Source organism: Pleurodeles waltl, chromosome 3_1 (genome assembly GCF_031143425.1).
Source record: "Pleurodeles waltl isolate 20211129_DDA chromosome 3_1, aPleWal1.hap1.20221129, whole genome shotgun sequence".
In the NCBI taxonomy this organism is placed as follows: domain Eukaryota; kingdom Metazoa; phylum Chordata; class Amphibia; order Caudata; family Salamandridae; genus Pleurodeles; species Pleurodeles waltl.
In genome coordinates this window covers 1213364592-1213389231 of record NC_090440.1, presented here as the reverse complement: position 1 = coordinate 1213389231, position 24640 = coordinate 1213364592, and the positions used below count along the sequence as shown (strand labels likewise).

General features: G+C 43.4%; 1 protein-coding gene across 1 annotated transcript in view; it reads left to right on the top strand.

Annotated features, from left to right (window-relative positions):
• The window catches only part of SIAE (sialic acid acetylesterase), a 1017559-nt gene that overhangs the window by 668024 nt on the left and 324895 nt on the right, over positions 1-24640 (top strand). The window contains exon 6 of the mRNA XM_069224521.1: positions 15422-15546. Coding sequence (XP_069080622.1) covers positions 15422-15546 — 125 coding nt within the window. The remainder of the gene's footprint in view (positions 1-15421; positions 15547-24640) is intronic.

The following is a 24640-nucleotide window of genomic DNA, read 5'->3' as shown; positions in this document are numbered from 1 at the left end:
TCGTTCCTCGTGGATTGTGTAGAGGTGAGAGTTTTCCCTTTGAAATTTCTGTTTCCGCCATGTTTTTATCCGCAGTGAATCTGCCCCAGGAAAGGTGGCGGATTGGTAGGTTGTGATACTGTGGGCGGTACTCTCCCGCCTGTTTGTTGTCGGTGACCGTCGCGCTGTTTGTCTGTACCGCTGTGGCTGTCGGAGTGTTAAAGTGGCTGTCTCTGTTGGCTGTTTCCACCACGGTCATAATTCCCATTTTTTTACCGCCGGCCTATTGGCGGTCTTACCACTGCTTTAACACCGTCCGCCAGGGTTGTAATGACCACCTAAGTTTCTCTCAGCATTTGTTACCAGAATTAATCAGAAACGCATCCAATGATCACTGTAAGCCTTATGATTTCTTCATCATTAAATTAATTGAACTTAAAGTGTCTGAGTGTGTCTTTCCACAAATTCATCAATTGTTTTGCCAAACTCTTTGATGTTCTTGACTGAAAACATATTGTTTATAGTCAAAATTTAGTACTGGATTAAATTTGAGATTCAGCTCATTCATAATCTGACCATATGTGACTGTCAGTTTTTGGCATTCTCTTTATGACTTCTTTCACACCATCACCAGCAACATTTTTGATATATTTGATGTATTTCCTGTTATCAGTCTCCTTAAGCGCATCTGGAAAATCTGAAAATGTCTCTATCCATGCAGTCCATCTATCGCCAATATTTAGCTTGTCAAATGGTGGTGGTATGAGTAAGGCGGCATCATTGTAAACCAGTGTGGAACTTACTGACGTTTTGAGTAGCACTTTCCCTAGCCTTTCTCCATGGAAACCCAGATGAGTTCTATTCATGACCTGACCCTAGCCCTGCAATGGGCTAGCCTCTGAGTCATCCCTGTGGACTCTTTGGGCACAACAACTTTCTAGCCACTGGAAATATGGACCTCTCCTTTAGCACAACCCCAGGCACTTCTCTTGGGGCCATCGTTGACTGGGGTATGATGACTGTATCTATTGGGCTTGGTAAGTTATTTACTTTATCCTTTTTATACTTCATTTTGTATTGTCTTTCACCTGGTTGATCTTTATGTAAGATCTTGGTTGTAGTTTCCTGACCAATGATGAGTAGACTGTTCCGTGAAGCTCTCTTTACATTGACACACTTCGCACCGGCTGGGTTGCACTTTGACTCCTCGTACGGCAGCCATTTACACAGCACTTCGGCGAAGGCACATGTGGCATGCGTGAGCAGTTTGCTTGGACCAAAGCAAACTCTAAGAGAGTAATTTCTTCATCCGGTTACCGACCCCCATCTTGTCGCCAGTAGTAGTGGCTTTCACAGCCAGTGCCCACTGAATAACTAGGTCACACACTAAGCTATTAATCACACACCTTTATTCCTCTGTGTATACCTGTGAGCTCCAACATTCTAAATCAAGCGTTCATACATTCTATTCTAACAATTGTCACACAATGATATGGAGTCCTCAGAGAGCCAGAAAGGCTCCATTCTAAATCGTGCAAGACACTGCATCCTTCTGCAAAGTAATCATAGTTGGGGTTTTTACAACACAACATGCTAATCGCAAACAACTCAAACACAAACAACTCTCAAACTTCCAGCAGGACTCAATACTCATATAAAATAATGCTGAGGATATGGGCTGTAGGAAAGTACCATCTTTCCTGGCATGTTACCTCCATATTTCACTGTATATATGTTGTTTTAGTCTGTGTCACTGGGACCCTGCCGGGCAGGACCCCAGTGCTCATAAGTATGTGCCCTGTATGTGTTCCCTGTATGATGCCTAACTGTCTCACTGAGGCTCTGCTAACCAGAACCTCAGTGGTTATGCTGCCTCTGCTTTCCAAATTTGTCACTAACAGGCTAGTGACTAAATTTACCAGTTCACATTGGCATACTGGTACACCCATAAAATTCCCTTGTATATGGTACTGAGGTACCCAGGGTATTGGGGTTCCAGGAGATCCCTATGGGCTGCAGCATTTCTTTTGCCACCCATAGGGAGCTCTGACAATTCTTACACAGGCCTGCCACTGCAGCCTGAGTGAAAAATATCACGTTATTTCACAGCCATTTACCACTGCACATAAGTAACCTATAAGTCACCTATTTGTCTAACCTTCACTTAGTGAAGGTTGGGTGCCAAGTTACTTAGTGTGTGGGCACCCTGGCACTAGCCAAGGTGCCCCCACATCGTTCAGGGCAAACTACCCAGACTTTGTGAGTGCAGGGACACCATTACACGCGTGCACTATACATAGGTATGTATAGTATGTATAGCTATGTATAGCGTCACAATCGTAACTCCGAACATGGCCATGTAACATGTCTCAGATCATGGAATTCTGGTGTTGGGGGGACAATCCCATGATCCCCCGGGTCTCTAGCACAGAACCCAGGTACTGCCAAACTGCCTTTCCGGGGTCTCCACTGCAGCTGATGCTGCTGCCAACCCCTCAGACAGGTTTCTGCCCTCCTGGGGTCCAGGAGCCTTCCCTAGCCTCTTGGAAATGCTTTGATGGGCACAGATGGTGCCCATCTCTGCATAAGCTAGTGTACACTGGTTCAGGGATCCCCCAGCCCTGCTCTGGCACAAAACTGTACAAAGGAAAGGAGCGTGACCACTCCCCTGACCAGTACCCAGTACCTCCCAGGGGAGGTGCCCAGAGCTCATCCAGTGTGTCCCAGACCTCTGCCATCTTGGAAACAGAGGTGTTGGCCAGCCTCCTACATGGGCTGACAAGGAAACTTCCCAGGAGGACTTGCCAACATGTTAACAGGGTACTGTACCAGTGGGGCAGAGCTAGAAGACATTCTGCAGAGAAGAGAATGACTTGAGGAAGATGAATTAAGATAAGGGAGCTCAGGCAGACACTGCCATGATAGCCACGTCTCTCTGATGCTCCTTGACATTGCAGCATGGTTACCTGCACCAAAACAAAATAATATTGTTACTGTTGGAGGTGGAATTTAGGAAAGTAAGAAATCACTGTTGGGCGTTATCGCTGAAAAGTCATGTTTGTTTCTCATCAATACTTGCACTTTTCTGGGTAGGTCACATTTCTAAGTGACAAACTCAAGTAAATGACACTTGTGGATGCATGACTGGTTTCTTTCGTAAACAATGTATGTACATCTGTATAATTATGGGACTGATTTATATCTCGGCAGATGTAATACTCTGTCACAAACATGACGGATATCCTGTCCGGCAAATTACGATCTCCATAGGATATCATAGGATTCTAATACGGCGGACGTGATATCCATCACATTTGTGATGGAGTAGTCCCCTCCACTAAGATCTGAATTAGGCCCATAGTCAGTGAAGAACATACACTATGAACAAACACAAGTGCTGGCATCAGCTCAAACATCCACTGATTCTGTGCAAATCACTTAAAAAATTAAGGTGCCGGTCTGTAATGTAACTGCTACTCCTGTAAAGTGCTTCCATGACTTCTGGTTGAATTGACGCTAAATAAAAGAGCACAAAAAAAACATAGAAAGAGGGCAATGCTCTGCATGTTCTCACAGACTGTTGCCAGTTTTGTGTGCTTAGGACACCATCATTAGCTGTAGATAATGTTTAAACTGAAGAAAGCACCTGCCTCAAATTTAATGGAAACTGTTTTTTACATGAAAACCAAACAATTGCACATTACAAGCCTGTTATCAGTGTATACCTATGCTGATCATCATGCTGACTTAAAAAGCCATGCTCTAAAAGCAACCCAAATATGTGTACAGACTATTCATTGGGCTAAACAGCACACCAAACAACACACTCCACACCAAATTAAAGGTAAAAGGCTGCCTCAGTAGACTACGTCTGGCAACTGAAACATGTAACAAACCCACTTGACCAAAGGCTTAAAAACCAGTAACCCTCACTAATACATTGTAAAAGTCCTAATGCCACCCGTCTTTCATAAAGCTCACTACCCCTTCCTTCCAAACTCTTCCCTTCATGTCCCAAACCCATGACATAACTCCTGCCCTCAATGTTGTCACCAACAACACTCCCGTGTTACCTTTTCTCAATCCATCCCTTAGCTCCTTGACCATATCTTGGACATCCCTGAGCTGTGTGATCACCCTCCATACAACAATTTTCCAGTTGCACAGCCCCTGGCCAGAACTACTCACTGGCAGCCAAAAAGCACAAGCAAAAACATAATTGCTGACCTACCCTGCTAAAATAAAATGTGAAGACAAATAATATCTCCGCCTCACCCAAAACTCAAAACGGGTTCTGTAATTAACACCAGGGACGACGGGCAGGAGATGCTACTTCAATAGCCCTTTCCCTGGGTATGACGATGGCCAAAGAGGCCATACCAGGCCCCACTGAAATGTCCCTTGCTTCACCCACCCAAGGACCCCACCAATCATATTTATGCGCATCCCTTGGATGCACCACCCACCTGACATGCCAGGGGAGAGACCCGGCATTCCTAGCTCCCACGAGCACCCATCGGGCAAGACCGTGCTAAAATTCATGATCCACACCAAATAAAGGGTAAAAGGCTGCTTTAATAGAACAGGTCTGGCAACTGAAATATATAACAAACCCCCTAGGCAAAAGCCTCACAAAACTAGTAAACCTCACTAAAATCTTATTACCCACTCCTTCCAAACTCTTCCCTTCATGCCCCAAACCTGTGCAAGTCCTACCCCTACTGAGCTCACCAAAAGCATTGCCCTGTTACCTTTGCCAAATCCATCTATTTCCTCCTTGATCATATCCCGGACCTCCCTGAGCTGTGTTCACCCCTCATTTGAGCCCCCCCCATACAACAATTGTCTTTTTTTTCCCTCCAACCAGGAAAACTTGTAGGTTTCCTGCCCCATCCCAAAACTCCTCTGTCCTTAACACTCCTTAGTGCCTCCAGTCCCACAACCTTTCACCTAATATCTGAGTTATTGTCAGCCTGAGCTCTAACAAGTAGTACTCATCACCTAAAATGGAGACATGGACCCCGTATTGTCAAAACATTCAGCACTGAAAATCCTAATCCCTGACAAAAACTTTGTATCTCTACATTCATCTTTCTCCTTTGTTTCTCAATTGCGCTAGGCTTCCTGGCATCCCCTCCGACTCTTCTCTGAGCTAACTCAATCCAGACTCTGTGCATCCCTGACCAACTTTTGAGAATGTTTGTCAAATCTCTTTTCCTTGTCTTCAATAGCCCAATACCAGAAAGTGAAATTAGGTTATTCTCCCCAAGATGTATAACCAAGAGATCAGGGCAAGGCTTCTCAGAGGCATGTTTGGATAAAAAAATAAACAAATCACCCCATTGCATACCACTCTTCCCCCACCATGATACCACAACCCTAGAACCCTCTAATCCCAGTTGTCTGCCAGAAATCCTGGTTTCAGCTTGATTTACAGCCCAGCAATCGACCAAGTGTTCTACAGTCCAGACAGTGGAAATATTGCCGCTCAGCCCACTATTCAACCTATGAAAAAAACAACAATTACTATAATATCTCTTAACTTATTAGAAAAAACAGTAGAATCATAGTCAAACATAACACTTATAATACTGTACCCTCCATCTGCCCAGCAACGTTACCTGCTCCTCAGATATTCCTCTTATCCTGGCCTCTGACTATCCCAATCATAAAAGGTTGTGTGCCATAATCAGTAGCCCTCAAACCACCTGCAGTACCTGAAAGGATGTCAAGAATGACCCGTCCTCATGGGCGAAAACCCAACTTACCAATCCTCCCAAAAAAAGGTAAACATTTAAACCAGTTGCCAACTGGACAACAAGCTTTGATTGAGCATTTTTTTATGACAACTTCCTCTACCCTTCCCAAATGGTCAGTCTTACTGGGCACCAGCCAAATCCTTACCTTATCCTCTGAAGCCATGACATTTCCTCTCAAAATATCCCAATGACCTATCTTACCTAACAGCTCAGAAATACAAACGGCACCATGAAAAAAACCAGACCATGCATAACGAAACCAGTGCAGTTTCCCATGGAGAAAACCAGATCAAACTTAGATTGTCAACTATCTCCAAAAGTAACTTAACTAAAATTGGTCTCTGTGTTTCATTCCGAGCCCCTCCCTTACTACCTGGCCCAACCAACCAAAATCCTCAGTCGTACTTTGCCTGCCATATGAACATATGCCCAATAGCGCTTTCCATAAAAAGACACTCTTGCCATCTTACCCGAAATGGTAACTGCGGAAAGGCTCAGATCAATCTGTCCCAATATAAACTGACCTGCATCTGTGTGTCTCAAGGAAAGTGCCTTGGGATTTAATCCTTTCCTGTATGCCCCAGAATTCGGAAACTAGTTTTGTGACTGCTTGTAAGCCTTTTTCAGGTAAATTGTTACAGACTTCTCAATTAGATCAAGCATGCTACATTTTCTCAACTCCCAGAAGTCCTATGTCATCCTGGTAGGCACTTTCCAAAAAACAGCTTTGTTTTCTTTGGGAAAATGTGATGTGTCCACTTTGTGTTTTGGGGCATTTCCTGTCGCGGGCGCTAGGACTACCCATGCAAGTGAGGTAACATTTTTATCGGGAGACTTCGGGGTACACGGAGTCGAAAGAAATTTATGGCTCCTATCAGATTCCAGAACTTTCTGTCACCAAAATGTTACAAAAAGGTGTTTTTTTGGTCAAATTTTGAGGTTTGCAAAGAATTTGTGGTAACAGAACCTGGTGAGAGCCCCACAAGTCACCCCATCCTGGATTCCCCTACGTGTCTAGTTTAAAAAAATGCACAGGTTTGGTAGGTTTCCCTAGGTGCCGGCTGAGCTAGAGTGCAAAATCTACAGCTAGGCACTTTGCAAAAAACATATCAAATTTCAATGTAAAAATGTGGTGTGTCTATGTTGCATTTCCTGTTGCGAGCATTAGGCCTACCCACGCCACGTGAGGTACCATTTTTATCGGGAGACTTGGGGGAACACAGAATAGCAAAACAAGTGTTATTGCCCCTTGTCTTTCTCTACATTTTTTACTTCCAAATGTAAGAAAGTGTGTAAAAAATACGTCTATTTGAGAAATTCCGTGTAATTTACATGCTAGTAAGGGCACTCCGGAATTCAGAGATGTGCAAATAGCCACTGCTTCTCAACACCTTATCTTGTGCCCATTTTGGAAATACAAAGGTTTTCTTGATTCCTATTTTTCAATCATTATATTTCAGCAAATGAATTGCTGTATACCGAGTATAGAATGAAAACCCATTGCAAGTTGCATCTCATTAATTGGCTCTGGGTACCTAGGGTTCTTAATGAACCTACAAGCCCTATATACGCCCGCAACCAGAAGAGTCCAGCAGACGTAACAGTATATTGCTTTAAAAGAATCTGACATCGCAAGAAAAGTTACAGAGTACATGGAGAAAAATTGCTGTTTTTTTCACCTCAATTTCAATATTTTTTTATTTCAGCTGTTTTTTTTAAAGAAAACCTTGTAGGGTCTACACAAATTACCCCCTGCTGAATTCAGAATTGTGTCTACTTTTTAGAAATGTTTAGCTTTCTGGGATCCAGCATTGGTTTCACACCCAATTTCTGTCACTTACTGGAAGGAGGCCCAGTAAAATGCCATAATTGTGTTGAAAAATTGGGTTTTCTGATTCAAGTCTGCCTGTTCCTGAAAGCTGGGGAGATGGTGATTTTAGCACTGCAAATCCTTTTGATGCCATTTTCAGGGGAAAAAAACACAAGCCTTCTTCTGCAGCCCTTTTTTCCCCATTTTTTTTTTTTAAAACAATATTTTCGCTGTATTTTGGCTAATTTCTTGGTCTCCTTCAGGAGAATTCACAAAGTCTGGGTACCTCTAGAATCCCTAGCATGTTGGAAAAAAAGGACGCAAATTTGGGGTGGGTAGCTTATGTGGACAAAATGCTATGAGGGCCTAATCGTGAGCTGCAACCCTAACAATAAGTAAGCCTCTGGATGAACAGAAAGAAACTTAAAAGCTGACTCTGTGATTGACTTTGCCATGTTGGATCTGTCAACATGTCCTAAAGTGATAGCTTCAATTTACTGATGCATAATGCACAATTCTAACTTTCTGTGAAATCATTGAGTGACTCACATTGAGGCCATGAAAGATGATGGATAAACCTGTAATCACCTTGTTGTTTATTTGGAAACATTGCGATGGAGGAGGCCTTCCCCCACAATTGGACAATGGAGCTTAAAATGGCATTATGGTCTTGTGCAGCTACCTCTATTGAATGGCCAGCATGTCCCATTCTGAGGCCAATGTATTCTTACTGCAATACCCACCGAATATGGGTGGGGCCCCCAGAATGGGCTTGTACTTTAAAGGTATGCCACTCGCTGTGTGTACAATATGCACTGGTCTAGCAAATCTGATCCATTGCATCCATAGCTCATTGTCAATCTCCCCCCATTCCTTATCTGGATTCACCGCCAATCTTGCCCTGAATTCCTCATTGTATCAGAACCATGCAAAACCTCCATTCTCCAACTGATCCCTTCTCACAACATTTATATATTTCAACAGTGTGACTCATTGCTTCCAACACAAAATCACATCTGCGTCCATCTTCACATTGTGGGACATCCTTAGCATCATGCAGGAACCCGCTGGCAACTTCCTAGGGTGCATTCCTGCAGTCTTTGTCTAACCCGGGGCTCTTTTGCACCCTTTTCTGGGTTGGTAGGGTCTCCTGCCCTTCCTGGAACTTCTTTCGACTCCTGGACTTGGTCCCCCTTTTTTTGCAGGTCTTCAGGTCTAGGAATCCAGCAGTTGATGTTTGCAGACTTGGTTGGTTACTGCAATATCCCAATCACGAGGTGTAGTGTGTCCTAAGGAAACTTGCAGTACTTTACTCCTGTTTTTCTGGGCTCGGTGGGGTAATTTACTTCCCTCTACTGTATTATTACTCTCCCAGTGATTCTGCACACACTACACTTGTCTAGGGGGGAATTTGTGATTTGCATTCCACTTTCTTAGTATATGGTTTGTGTTGACCCTAGACCTATTTTCTCCCATTGCATTCTATAGCATTTCCTATTGTTTGCACTATCCTATGTCTAATTACTTACCTTATTTTGGTGTCTAGTGTATATATTGGGTATAATACTTATCTCCAGAAGAAGTATTCGCTCTAAGATATTTTTGGTACTGTGTCACCCAAATAAATACCTTTATTTTTGGTAACACTGAGTATATGTGTATAAGCACTGTGTAACTACAAGTGGTATTGCATGAACTTCTCATGTCTCCAGTTTAGCCTAAGCTGCTCTGCTATAGCTACCTCTGTCAGCCTAAGCTGCTAGAACACTACTACTTCACTAATAAGGGCTAACTGGACCTGGTATAAGGTGTAAGTACCCAAGGTACCCACTACAAACCAGGCCAGCCTCCTATAGTTTTCAGTGAATGTATAAACATATTTTTATCATCTCAAAAAGAACGAATTGCCATAGTAGTCCCTGGCACTGAAGGGATCTGTTTTGTTTGAGGACGTGCTCCTTATGAAACAGCAGAATGTAGCCATTCACAGGAGGTTCCTTAGTGGCTGAAGAGGACTTACTGACCAGTGTTATAGTCAGCAGAATTGAAATGTGAATGACACAACAATAGACCAATGAATTAAGTGGGCTGGCACAAGCCCCTATAAGTAAGTTTATTTTTATATAATGTTATTAAAATCATAAGAACTTGGATAACACCAGACCTAAAAAAGCTGAAAAAACAGCAAGCAGTGAAAGGTTGCTGTTGTGTTGCACGTAGGAAACAATGACTAAAGTTTCTACCTGTACGGTTACTGTAATTGAGACATGCGATCTTATATCTTTTCTAAAACGAACTGTAACATGCACATAACTTGCAGGTGAATCGAGGGAGTCAAGTGTAAAAACTAAAATGGTGCTGTGCATTGCTCTAACCCTGTTGCTTATTATTGCGGTATGCATGGCTGCTTGGTAAAACCTAAAAGATTTAAGTACCTTTGTGAACTGACCACATAGCTGGACCAAGGCCCAGCATGCTTACATTGGCTCCCCACACACTCCTAGGAAAGGACCTTTTCTGAACAAACTAAAGTTTGCAAAACGTAGTCTGGAACTGATTGTCTTTCGTAGCTAATCTTGATTCATTGCTGCAGCCTTTTCTGAAAATACTGCATATTTTTTAAAGAAATGATTCATCATTCAAATGCTTTGCCTTGCCTAATGATTGCCACACTCTTCTCCAATACCCAGGCAACTTAGGATGTTTGACGACCTGTGCTGTTTTTATCTGTTAATTCTCGAAAATAACTTCAGCTTAGATAGATAAATTGGTGAGCTGCACATCATACAACTTTTGTGTTGTATCAAGAAGAGCGAGACAAGCGACTGAGTATGGTGAAAGGTAAGCTTTAATTTCATTACATCCTCCCTGTTCCTAGAAGTCCTTATTTAATTCAGCAAACACATTCGCTCTAACTTTAACATGTTTCCCAACATTTCACCAATGTCCCCCATCAAGCATCACAGAATTGCCACACACCCTCTTCACAACCAAAGGTTGGCCAAAACTAGCATGACCTTTCTTGACAAATGTTTGAGACTTGACACGTACAAAATCCCCACGATAGTACACCTGAGCTTTAGTTGATTTTTTAAAAATCATACCCAGACTTCATTTTCCTTTGTGCCTTTTTCACATTTTCTAGCATCTTGCCTGTGTCCAAAACACCATTGAGTTTACCTTCTACCGCCCTGGCCAACCATGCCAGGAACAATTTCGAGTTAGCTGCCTCCCCTTCAAAAGGTAAAACGGAGAGACCTTTGTGAGGGAATGCGGAGTGGTGCGATAAAACCAAAGCATGGACCCCACCGCTTCCTTGATGTCAAAACCTCATTTTTTAGCCCACTTGATGCATTCCACCACAATTCTGTTCATCCGCTCCACCAAACCATTGGTTTGTGGATGATAAACCGAACTTCTCAAATGCTTGACACCAGCCCTGTCCAAAAAGTCTTCCATTTCATGATTAACAAACTGGACACCATTATCAGACACCATATTTTCTGGAAATCCTTCCCTCATAAAGGCAACTTTCAAAAAATGTATGGCATTCCCAGCCATGGGATCAGCAAAGAAACAGACCTCCGGCCACTTGCTGTGGTAGTCCATCAACACAAAAGCATATCTCAAGTGATAAGGAATATGATAAAACGGTCCCACCATGTCAATGCTACCTTTCACCCAGGCTTTCTCAGGCATAGGTATAGGTTGTAAAGGGGCTTCACAACCTTGTACTCTTTTTTAGCTCGACTACAGACCACACACTTATTGACCAACACATCCACCTTTTTGTCCATAGAAGGCTACCAAAAATAAGCTCTCAAATGCCTCTCCATCATAGTAGAACCTAAATGTTCTTCTTGAGAATTTTCGATCAACATTGCACGTATATCCCACGGGGGTACACACTTTCATTCCTCAACACCACACCATCTTCAATCGACAATTCATCACAGATCTTAGAGTAAGGTTGTAACTCATTATCTAAGCACCTTCCCTGACTATAAACTCCTTTACTCTTTTCAACACCTCATCTTTACTCTCTGCATCCTTCCAAACAGATTCTGTGCAAACTTTAGATACATCCACATCAATGGCTGCTATAAAACAATCTTCTTTATCCCCATCCATGTCCAATGCATCATTATCAGAAATAGGCAAGCGTGACAAACAATTTGCAGTGAGATTCTACTTCCCAGGAATGTACCTCACCTCAAAACCGTAGTGTAAAAGCTTTGTAGTGAGACGTGCAATGCTTGGAGTAGTCTAGTTAATTTTGTCTCCATTAAGAATGTAGATCAATGGCTTGTGATCTGTTTGTAATACAAAACTCCTTCCTCAAACATAACTCCTAAACTTTTCACTCGCCCAAAAACAAGCAAGTAATTATTTTTCAATAACAGAGTAATTAAGTTGTGAATCACACAACACTCAACGCATAACTAATACCTTTTTCTTCTTCATTAGAGACCTGAGTTAAGACTGCACCCAAACCATATTTGCTGGTATCAACAGTAATGACACATTCCTTGCTAGGATCATAAGGAGACAAAGGTCTAGCAGTGGCTAACTCCTGTTTGATGCATTCAAAAGTATTTTGACATTCACTGTCCCACACAAATGGAACCTTGTTTTTTAACATATTGGACAAAACCTTCACTTAAGAAGCATACGCAGAAATTAATCTGCCATAGTTCTCACACATGCCTATGAATGAGCGTAATTCATTTTTGTTCTTGGGCTCAGGAGCATCCAAAACAGCTCTAACCAGGCCTGGCCTAGGTGCAATACCTTTCTTGGAAACACAGTGCTCTAGAAATTCTATTCCTTCTTTCCAAAGCTCACATTTTTCTTTTTTCACAACACCACCTTTCTTCAGAAAAACATTCATGACCCTTCTGACAATACTATCATGTTCTTCCAAACTCTCTGCAAAAATCAAAACATCATCTTGAAAAAAAAAAAAAACGCTCTTGATGTCTCCCAACAATTAATACATAATCCTTTGGAAGACTGAAGCTGCAGATGCTAAACCAAATGGCATTCTACAGAATTGAAATGTGCCAAATGGGGAATTGAAAGCAGTATATTGGCGAGATTCTTCTTCCAGTACCACTTGATGGTACGCTGATGCTAGGTCAATTTTCAAAAACCACACAGCCCCCCTCAGCTCTTCCAAAGATCACTGATTTTGGGTAAAGGATGTAAGTCCACCCATATTTCCTTGTTGAGACTCCTCAAATCAACACACAGACGCATGTCCTCGTTGCGTTTCCGTGCAACAACCAAAGGCGAAAGCCATAAACTGGACTCAATAGGCTCAATCACACCCATACTCTGAAGTTTATTTAATTCATCCTTAAGATTGTCCCTTAGGCTAAATGGCACAGACCTAAGTTTATGTTTAACGGGACTGGCATTCTTCGTCACCTTGATTCTATGTTTGAAGCCTGTAATCTTTCCTAATCCTCTAGCAAAAATAGCTGGAAACTTTTTTTCAAATGGATTTTCTTGTACCGTATCTTTGACCACCAACACTTGTTCTCTAGCTCCAGGTTTAAGTATCATAGCAGACAACCCTTGATGGTACCACCCCAAGATGTTCAAACCCTTGAATGCCACATACATTTTGCCATGTATCTTACGGCCTTTAAATTCTAGACAATCTTCAATAAACCCTTCCAACTCGATTTTCCTGCCTTCCTAGGAGACAGGTACCCTATCTGGGGGATGGAGTTTCCTATTTCCCCAAGTGTTGTGAAATAGATCTGACGATATCATAGTAATGTGCGCTCCAGAATCAACTAACAAATGCAAGGTTTTATCTCCCACATCAATGTCAACATAGAGATCAACACATTCACACTGATCTCTAGTTCCTGATTGGTCTTCACTGACAACCACAATCATGTCTTGGAAGGCTTTAACCATCATTTCATCTCTGTTTGTATCATCCTCATCCACTACACTACTTATTTTAGTTTTTCTACTTTGGCTTGATTGACATACTTTTGCAAAATGCCCCAGTTTTCCATACTTTCTACACACAGCATTCTTCACAGGACAATCTCTTCCATCTTTACTGTGTGGTACATTACCACACCTAAAGCATACATTGCTGTTCTTAAAAAAACTGTTCTCTATTTTCCTTTGTTCTTATTTGTTCTGACTTCCCGACCTCTGTGAACATTTGATAGCAATAACCACTTTACCCATTTCCTTAATGCCACCACTGGAACTGAGTTCTTTCAATGAGATTTGCACTAGTTCAATACTCTTTGCTACTTTTACTACTACTTCCAACGTGGGATTCCCCATACTCAATAGTTTCTGTTAAATGTGCTTATCCGCACAATTACCAATAAATTGGTCCCTTATCAAAGAGTCCTGAAAGTCACGAAATTCACATTGTGAGGATAATTTTCTTAAAGCAGTAATGTACGCATCCACATCTTCTCCATGGACTTGTGCTTGTTTGAAGAATTTGTGTCTCAATACTACTAAACTTGGCTGGACATCAAATCTTGTTGCTATTTTTTTTTTTTTACAGCAACTAGATATTCATCCATGTCTTCTCCGTCAGGCTCTGGTTCCGGAAAGTATTTGTAGATTTCTCTGCCCTCATATCCCAATGAATGTAGTAATAAACACTTCTTCCTCTCGGGCGTGCTGCAGCTATTGCCCCCAGATAGGTTTGAAAGCCATCAAACCATTGCTTCCACGAAATTGGTGGCATACCAGGTGTTTCCAAAAAGGGTGGAGGTGCACTGATAGCCTGCATATTCCTTTGTTTCAAAATGTTACTGTTCAGCAGTTCAAAATGAATAAATTCTTGCAAAAAAAAATATATATATATATATATATGTTTAAATACTGTTCCACTGTTGATTTATTTCCTACAAATGCTGAGCAAAAGAAACTTTCATCAATCTCTGGAGCCAATTAGCACTTCACAATGTTTTCATAGACGAAGTACACAAGTCTCCGAGCACTGTGAACACCCAAAATGACCTTCGTTTTGTCTCTCTTTAAATGTAAATACACAGTCTAGTTTTCGTGCCCTGGTAAACTTTGTAACCGGAGTCTTAATTCGTAATCATCGTAGGCAGAGAACTTCTCTAACACAAGTCAAATTCCTGTTCTCCCCAAAGCAGAAAATCACCTATATACATTACCTTGGGTCTCACTGCACACAGGTAAATAACTGCAATCGCGCTCTCCAGCTTGTCACCAAAATTAGGATGTTGTATCCAGAAGAGCGAGACGAGAGACGGAGTATGGTGAAAGGTAAGCTTTAATTCCATTACATCTTAGAGGCCCGTACAAGCTGCCTGCCAGCTCCGCGGCTTCAACTGTCTCCCCCCGAATGCTGCGATCACCGTGGCAACCAACACACGTCTCTTGTCGAATGCCGCAGTGATCGCGTCAACCACACCCAAAACCAATAAAAAGGTAAATACAACATTTTGCCTTGTGGAACAAGCATCTTTTTTCAACATAGCACCAAGGGATACAGAAATAGACGTTAAACTTAGGAGAAGGACAGGGTAGGTTCGAGTTTTATATATATATATATATATATTGATGACGATTCTGCGTTTCTATATGTAATATGTACAGTCATAATGTTTTGACAGAGGTATACGGTTTGAAAGCATAATTTCATTGGTCTTGGATATACATTTTTATTTCATGTATTTCTTAAGTAATCTGCACCTCTTTTATGTCTAAGATATTCTGATAGGAATGTGTTAATATAGTAAACATGAATGAACACTTAAGATTAAGACTGAATTTTCTAAAGGCTCTCCTGTGTAACTTTTTAGGTAAGCTACATAAAGCCATAATGGTGTTCATATATTTACCTTTTAAGGCAAAAGAGAAATACAAGTTACTATGACTACAGCTACTATGGGCCAGAAGTTTATTCTGTTCTTTGGAATGCAATGATTCACCCACTCCTAAACATGACGATGAAAGGAGTAATTTGGTATCAAGGTAGGCAATTGTTTATTACTTTTATCTTTGATTTGTTTATAACATTGTCATGCACCTGCACCAGAGGGTGTTGAGAAGACCAGAAGCATTAAGGGAGAAGGGGAGGAAGGAAAGTTGTAGGTTTAGCCATTCACAAGAAAACGCTTGTAGAAAGGGGTGGAGTGTTTCGAAAAGATCTGATGCTGGGACAGATGCTGGGAAAGACTTTAATAGATGATTTGTAAAAATGACCAGCTATTTGTTTTAGAAATATGCAGAAAGAGAGATGTATGCTTTGGTGCCATTAAAGTGCCCTGCTTATATTCTGCAAGAGGCTACTAAATACAGCTATGAATTAGAAAGCCAGGTATGCTTGTTTCGATATTCAATTCCTACTGTCAAGCGAAGATGGATTTTGTAAGGGGGTCTGAAACCCAGTTGGCTGTGTTAGAGGATCTAGAACTTTGCACTGTGTTTCCTGCACCCTACGGTAACCACCATGGAATGCTTACAGTTGCATGCAGAAGCTGCATGTCAGCTCTTACTTTGATTTCATTGTACTTTAATGATGTATTTAGTTACCTAAATGATAGTGATAATGATTCCCCTTATCTTGATGGTTCAAAAATCCTAGCTCTTTAATTCGCTGATGACACTGTGCCAATATTGAGAGCACCTATGAGCTTGAAAAATGTACATAATGAGTTTCCAAACTTCTGTTATTGGTGTGGTTTGGAAATAAATACATTTGAAACCAAATATATGGTTTTCAGGTCACACATGTCCTGTGGAGTGAATTGAAGATGGTGGACACAGTTTTAGGAAAAGTAGACTTCTTTGTTTTTTTGGGATTAAAGTACCTAACAATCTATCATGGAGCTCCCCTATACAGGAGCGCAAACTAGTAGTGCATAATAGAGCTGCAGCTGTATTAAAATATAAAATCAAAATATAGAGTGCAGCTACTCACCCACAACGGTCTCAGATGCTAAGGGGGTTGTCCTCTGTGCTTCAGTTGAAGAGCCAAGTTTTAAGGTCCTTTCTGAATTGAGGTAACAATGGTGACTACCTCAGGTGCAGGTGCGGGGGCAAAGGTGTTCCAGCTCTTTGCCATGAGGTAGGTGAAGGATCTTCCTCTGGCGAAGGTCTTCCGTATGCGGGGTACGGTGGCTAGAGCCTGTTTAGCAGAGAGGTCTGGTGATGCGGTGGTTGAGGTAGGTCGGTCCTAGATTGGGGAAGGCCTTGTATGCATGGACAAGGAGTTTGAAGTTGATTTTCTCCACAGGAAAGCAATGGAGGTCTCTTAGGTGATTGGTGATGTGTTTACGGTGGGTAACGTCCAGGATGAGCCTCGGGGAGGCGTGTTGGATGTGCTGTAGTTTCTTGAGGTTCTTCTGGGTGGTGCTGGCGTAGAGGGCGTTGCCATAGTCGAGTCTGATGTTAACCAGGGCATGGGTTAAAGTTCTGCGGCAGTCTTTTGGGATCCGTTTGTAGATCTTCCGGAGCAGTCGAAGTGTGTGAAAACACGAGGATGTGACTGAGTTGACTTATTGGGTCATGGTGAGCCATGAATCCAGGATGAAACAGAGGTTGCATGTGTGATTTGTTGGGGTGGGAGGATGCCAAGGGTGGCTGGCCACCAGGAGTTATCACAGGCTGATGTGAAGGGTCCCAGGATGAGGATTTCGGTTTTGTCAGAGTTGAGATTTAGGCAGCTGTTCTTCATCCAGGCGGCAACAGCTTCCATCCCGTTGTGGAAATTCCTCTTGGCAGTTGTGGTGTTTTCGTTCAGTGAGAAGATCAGCTGAGTGTCGTCGGAATAGGAGACGATGTTCAGCCCGTGGTTCCTGAGGATGGATGCGAGCAGGGCCATGTAGATGTTGAAGAGTATGGGGCTCAGATAGGAGCCATGAGGAACTCTGCAGCTGATCTCTTTAAGTACTGACAGGTAAGGCGGGACTCTCTGTGTTCTACCAGACAGGAAGGGGTGTCTCCGCGGATGCCAGCTGTGTGGAGTCTGGAGCAGAGGGTGAGGTACGAAACTGTGATGAAGACAGCTGGCGGATCTCCGCATGCTTTCAGTATTGGGGGAAGGTAGCTGTATCTATGGAACAGTTGAGGGTGTGGCGGGGCTCAGTGTTGGCTTTGTTGAAAGTGTGGTAATGACAGGGGTCCATTAGGGGCTCCAGAGTGGATGCTGTTCATGATGGAGCGGGTCTCGTCAATGGTGAGGGTGGTCCGTCGGTGCACGATCTGTGACGGTTCGGAGAGTCGTAGCTGGGGGGATGTTGGAGGGCTTGGAGGGTCTTGGGGTCCAAAGCTGTCATATATGTCTTTGATTTTTCGAAGTTGGCTAGTCTGTCGCAGTGGTCTTGAGATGAAGGGGTGTTTGCCGTTTCCGATTGGGGTTTGGCAAACTCTTTGACTATGGTGAAGAGCTCTTTGGTGTTGTGTGCGATGGTGCTGATACGGTCCTGCAGGGCAGCTTTTCTGGTGGCCTTGATGAGTTGGTGGTGGCCTTGATGAGTTGGTGGTGGGATTTGATGTCTTCCAGGGACTTGCTATAGATAAAGTTTATATAGATAAATCAACATTAAAAAGATCACTGTCTCCGCTTCTTCAAGCAAATAGATTAAAGGCCAAAGATGCAGTACTACATGGCATATACATTTTGGGGAATCCAGAACGCTAGTGAACTGACTTTGAAAAAGAATCATATTGTTAGATCCTTACTTGATATGCCTCATAGTACCCCCCAGTCACCCTTATTTTTCAATACTGGCTTAAACATCCCCTAAACATCTTATGTATTTGCTGACATTGTGGTCAAGAACTGTGCTGAAATCATACAGAAAAGGATTATTAGCGATCATGTGCAAGAGTTAGGAGGAACTCTCTGTACTGCTGGGGAATGACCAATCTCCTGGCTGCTCCAGGATTTGGGTCCCTTGCCTCTGTGTGCAAGAGGTTGTCCTCCCAGTAAACTCTATGGCTGTCACTGACATCCCCATTTTGCTGCTTGACAGCTTGCTGTCTGAGACCCTCTAATGTGGGACAGGTTTGCTGTGCCACACTCAGTTCTTCCCTGGCAGGCCCCCCTCCATCCAAAAGCTCAGCAGTGTCTGCTGCCAGCTCATACGGTGAAGGGTCTGCACAGGGAGGAAATTCTTCTTCCTCAGAAGGAGAATCATCTGTAGAGGGAGGGATAGTGGGCAGGGATTTACCCTTGCTACCCCTAGCTTTAGGGAGCACTAGGTCCATTGTTTCAGGATCCAAGTAACCCTGTCCTTTTTTGCTTTTTGGCCTGAGCCCTGGTTAAAGCAAAAACAAGCCCAGGACTGCCCAGCATTGCTGCATGAGCCTCCAACTCCACTTCTGCCCAAGCTGATGTCTCTAAATCGTTCCCTAGTAGACAGTCTACAGGTAAATCTGAGGCAACCACAACTTTCTTTAGACCAGTAACCCCCCCCCCCCCCATCCCCCCAGTTGAGATTCACAACAGCCATGGGGTGGCTAAGAGTGTTGTTATGAGTGTCTATCACTTGGTACTGCTGACCAAGTAGTTGTTGTTCAGGGTGGACCAGTTTCTCTATGACCATAGTAACACTGGCACCTGTGTCCCTGTAGGCCTAAACCTCAACACCATTTATTAGGGGAAGTTGCTTGTACTTATCCATATTAAGGGGGAAAGCAACTAAGGTGGCCAAATCAATGGCACCTTCAGAGACTAATACAGCCTCTGTGGTCTCCCTAACAAGACTAACCCCAACTACATTGTCAATAGTGAGCCCAGCTACACCCTTGGATTGGCTATTTGTAGGTTTCCCACCACCACTGCTTTTACTGGGGGCACTAGAATTTGCAGCAGGGGTTGTGGTAGTGGGAGGTTTGGTGTTTTTCTTTGGACAACTGGAATCAGTTGCCCAATGGCCTTTGACTTTACACAAATAACACCAAGGCTTTTTAGGTTGATTATTGGAAGAGGATTTGGACCCACCACCCCCACCAGAGGATTTTGTTGTGGGCCTGATGAAGACTCAGTATTTTTACCTTTGTCCCCCCCCCCTTGTCAGAAGACTTACCATCCTTCTTCTTGCCATCCTTGTCACCCCCTGTATGTACTTTTATGTTCACCCTTGTTCTGACCCACTTGTCTGCCTTCTTTCCCAATTCTTCGGTAGAGGTCAGATCCGAGTCCACTAGGTATTGGTGCAACAAGACAGATACCCAGTTATTCAGAATATGCTCTCTCAGAATAAGATTATACAGGCTTTCATAGTCAGATACCTTACTGCCATGTAACCAACCTTCCAAGGCCTTCACTGAACAGTCCACAAAATCTGGCCAGTCTTGAGAGGACTCTTTTCTGGTGTCTCTGAACTTAATCCTGTATTGTTCAGTGGTTAAGCCAAATCCATCCAAAAGTGCATCCTTCAATACTGTGAAATTGTTAGCTTCACTTTCTCTAACAGTAAGGAGCCTATCCCTACCCTTCCCAGTGAAAGATAGCCACAAAATAGCAGCCCACTGCCTATGCGGGACCCCCTGTATCATACAGGCCCTCTCAAGTGCAGCAAACCACTTGTTGATGTCATCTCCTTGTAAGGGGGGACTATCTTGTGCAGATTACTGGAATCATGCTCTCTAACAGGATTACTATCAGGAATACTGCTGCTGCCACCATGGGGTCCTAACCCCAACCTCTGTCTTTCCTTCTCAGTGTCTAGGGATCCCCTATCTAAGGCCAGCTGTTGCTGTTTAAGCTTCAGTTTGGTCTCTTCAACAGTCCCTAACTGTCTGGACCCTGGTAACTTGGCCTCTAGGAATAAAGGATGCCCTACTGTGTTGGGAAACTCAATTACTACCAACATTACTTGTGTGTCCTGCCAGGGGGCAGACCCTGTTCTGAACCCTCCCCACCTTCCTCAAGGTGTTCCTCTGAGTCACACTGGGACGTTTCTATATGTTCTAACTTCTCATTTGATGGGCCAGCTTGTGTCTCATCATCTACCATAAGCAAGTTGAACAGAAACTATTTTGTAGGGTTCTTTCCCATAGCTAAACCTCTATCTAGGCAGAGACTCCGTAAACTCTTGTAATTCAAAATGTCATAAGTAGCATTAACAGTTTTGGGAGCAGAATCTACCACAGACATGATAGCAAAAGGTTTAGCGATAGTGAGAAGAGAGAAAAAGTTTCAGAACTTTTAGAAAGCACAGAGAAAAAAAACTTTTGCGAACTTTTTAGAAAACTTTTAGAAGTTTTAAGAAACTTTTCAGAACTTGGTAAAAAGTTTTAGAGAAGAAAAGCAAACTTTTTTGGTTAAGTGCACATACACTGAACTGTTTGGTATATGATTCTCTTATGAAAGGTACACAATGACAAAGTGGTAAGTAGTTACAAGTTCTTATCCCACCGCTGCACAACCAATGTAGGAGGCTGGCCTGGCTTGTAGTTGGTACCAGAGGTACTTACACCTTGTGTCAGGTCCAGTTATCCCTTATTAGTGTAGAAGAGGTGTTTCTATCAGCTTAGGCTGATAGAAGGTACCTATGGCAAAGCAGCTTAGGCAGAACTAGGAGACATGCAAAGCTCCTACTATACTACTTATATCATATGCACAATATCATAAGAAAACACAATACACTGAGTTACTAAAAATAAAGGTACTTTATTTTTATGACAATATGCCAAAAGTATCTCAGTGAGTACCCTCGGTAAGAAGGTAATATATATACACAAGTTATATGTACACAAACCCAAATCAGGTAAGTAAGAGCATGAAAAGTAATGCAAACAGTGTAGAATTACAATAGGTTGCAAAAGGAGCACATAGGAATAGGGGCAACACAATCAATATACTCCAAAAGTGGAATGTGAACCACAAATGGACCCCAGACCTACGTGAGCTTGTAGAGGGTCGCTGGGGCTATAAGAAAACAGTCAGGGTTAGAAAAATACCCCACCCCAAGACCCTGAAAGTAGGAGTAAAGTACACCTACTACCCCCAGAGAGCACAGAAGTCATGATAGGGGGATTCTGCAGGAAGAACAAACACCAGCAGTGCACTGACAACAGATTTCCAGACCTGAGTACCTGTAAGACAAAGGGACCAAGTCCAATAGTCGCGACAGTGTCCGGGGGGGCAGGAGCCCAGGAAACCCCAGCTGAAGGTGCAAGGAAGCTGCCACTGGTTGAAAGAAGCTTGGAGTTCTGCAAGAAAGAAGAGGACTAGGAACTTCTCCTTTGGAAGACAGATGTCCCACGTCGCGATGAAGCTTGCAGAGATGTTCCCACGCAGAAAGACGCAAACAAGCCTTGCTAGCTGCAAGGGTTGCGTTAGAGGTTTTTGGGTGCTACTGAGGACCAGGAAGGACCAGGATGTTGCCTTTTGGAGGAGGAGACAGAGGGGGGTGCTCAGCAACTCAGAGAGCCCTCACAGAAGCAGGCAGCACCTGCAAAAGTACCCCAACAGGCACTTAGAAGAAAAGTGAACCAGAGTCAACATGAAGTCACAAAAGGGAGTCCCACGACGCCGGAGGACAACTCAGAAGGTTGTGCACTGCAGGACGGAGTGTTGGGGACCCAGGCTTGCCTGTGCACGAAGGAAATCCTGGAAGAGTGCACAGGAGCCGGAGCAGCTTCAAATCATGCGGTACACGGCTTTGCAGTCTAGCGTGTGGAGGCAAGGACTTACCTCCACCAAACTTGGACTGGGGTGGTGATAGACAGGGGAGTGGTCACTCCCTTTTTCTTTGTCCAGTGTCACGCCAGAGCAGGGGATAAGGGGTCCCTGAACCGGTGTAGACTGGTTTATGCAAGGAGAGCCCCATCTGTGCCCTTCAAAGCATTTCCAGAGGCTGGGGGAGGCTACCCCGCCCCAGCCTGTAACACCTATTTCCATAGGGAGAGGGTGTAACATCCTGCTCTGTATTGCACGTGTGTAATAGTGTCCCCGCACTCACAAAATCCCGGGAAATGGCCCTGAACGATGTGGGGGCACCTTGGCTAGTGCCAGGGTGCCCACACACTAAGTTACTTTGCACCCAACCTTCACCAGGTGAAGGTTAGACATATAGGTGACTTATAAGTTACTTATGTGCAGTGGTAAATGGCTGTGAAATAACGTGGACGTTATTTCACACAGGCTGCAGTGCCAGGCCTGTGTAAGAATTGTCAGAGCTCCCTATGGGTGGCAAAAGAAATGCTGCAGCCCAAAGGGATCTCCTGGAACTCCAATACCCTGGGTACCTCAGTACCATATACAAGGGAATTATATGGGTGTACCAGTATGCCAATGTGAATTGGTAAATTTAGTCACTAGCCTGTTAGTGACAAATTTGGAAAGCAGAGAGAGCATAACCACTGAGGTTCTGGTTAGCAGAGCCTCAGTGAGACAGTTAGTCATCACACAGGGAACACATACAGGGCACATACTTATCAGCACTAGGGCCCTGCCTGGCAGGGTCCCAGTGACACATAGACTAAAACAACATACATACAGTGAAATATAGGGGTAACATGCCGGGCAAGATGGTACTTTCCTACAGATGCGTACCAGAAATCCTTTGATACCCTCAGGAGGCCATGTGTACATCACCTGTACTCAAGTCTCCCGACTTCTCTAAGGAATTCATAGTATAAACAGAAGCATCTGAGCTTGGGACAGGGGCTGTCTTAGCTGTGGTAAATGAGGAGGGCCTACACCAACCGGTCACATTCATTAGCAGCAGGTTACTTCCCAGGGAACAGAGAAGGAGTGTGATTGAAAGGGAGGTCTTGGCTATGATCTGGGCAATGAAGAAGCTGAAACCATACCTGTTTGGGACTCACTTCAAAAGTCAGACATACCACACAGTCCTCAGATGGCTCATGCATATGATGGTTGAAAATCCCAAACTGTTGAGGTGGTCCATCTCCCTACAGGGAGTGGACTTTATGGTGGAACACCGTCCTAGGTCAGACCACGCTAATGCTGATGGCCTATCCAGACTCTTCTGCCTAAGTAATGAGAACTCTCAAGAGGTTGGGTTGTTCTCCCTGCTTTCAGCTGCGGGGACACATGCTAGACTCTTCAGTCTTAAGGTGGTCTTCCCCCAAATTTGTTGCCTTCCTCTTTCATCTTTGCTGATCTCATTTTGCTGGCTTTGGACTCTGTGCACTTTAGCACTGCTAACCAGCGCTAATTTATCTGTGAATCTCTAGTAAAGTCGTACTACATGTGCCTAGGGCCTGTAAATTAAAAGCTACAAGTGTGCCTCCAACACTTATTGTGCCACCCACTTAAGTAGTCCTGTAAAAATGTCTCAGGACTGCCATTGCAGCCTGTGATGCAGTTTCAAACTGCCATTTCAACCTGAAAAAATAAACCTGTTGCCGTGCCCAAACCTTCCTTTGTCATACATGTCACCCTTAGGGTAGGCTGTAAACAGCCACAGAGCAGGGTGCAATGAATTTAGGACATGTAATTGTAAGTGTTACATATCCTGGTAGTGAAACACTCTTAATTTCATTTTTAGCTACTGCAATAGGTTAGCTTTGGAATTACCATATAACACATAACTAGCTGCAATTTCCAAATGAGAACAGGTGACAAGTTCATGTTTGGTATCATTGGAATTGTAATGAAAAATTATTTTTCATGACAAAGTCAGATTTTAAATTACAGTTTTGAAAATGGCACTTTTAGAAATTTTTGATTTTCAGGCCTTAGCCATTAGGTGTGTGTAGCCTGTCCCTGGTTTACATGACTGGGTGTAGCTGACAGTTGGGCTTATTGTATGCCTCCTAGACAGCCACACATAGTAGAGAGCTTAGGTGTACCTGGATAGTCCAACAATGGCATGATGTCCTACCTGTACAGAAAGGTTTGCATGCCCTCATCGTCAGTCTGGAGCCAGGACAGGGAAGGTAGGATGCCTGGGTACTTCAAAGGGAAACCTCTAGAAGCTTCTTTCAATGGAAGAGCACCACATATAAATATTAAACATCAGACACCGCCTTTTCACTACACTTCTGGACCTGTGGATACTTTGACAGGAAGAAGGACTGCTGTGCTGCTGAAAGGAGTGCCACTCTGCAGCCCTGCTGAACTACTGTTGGACTGCTTCCTTGA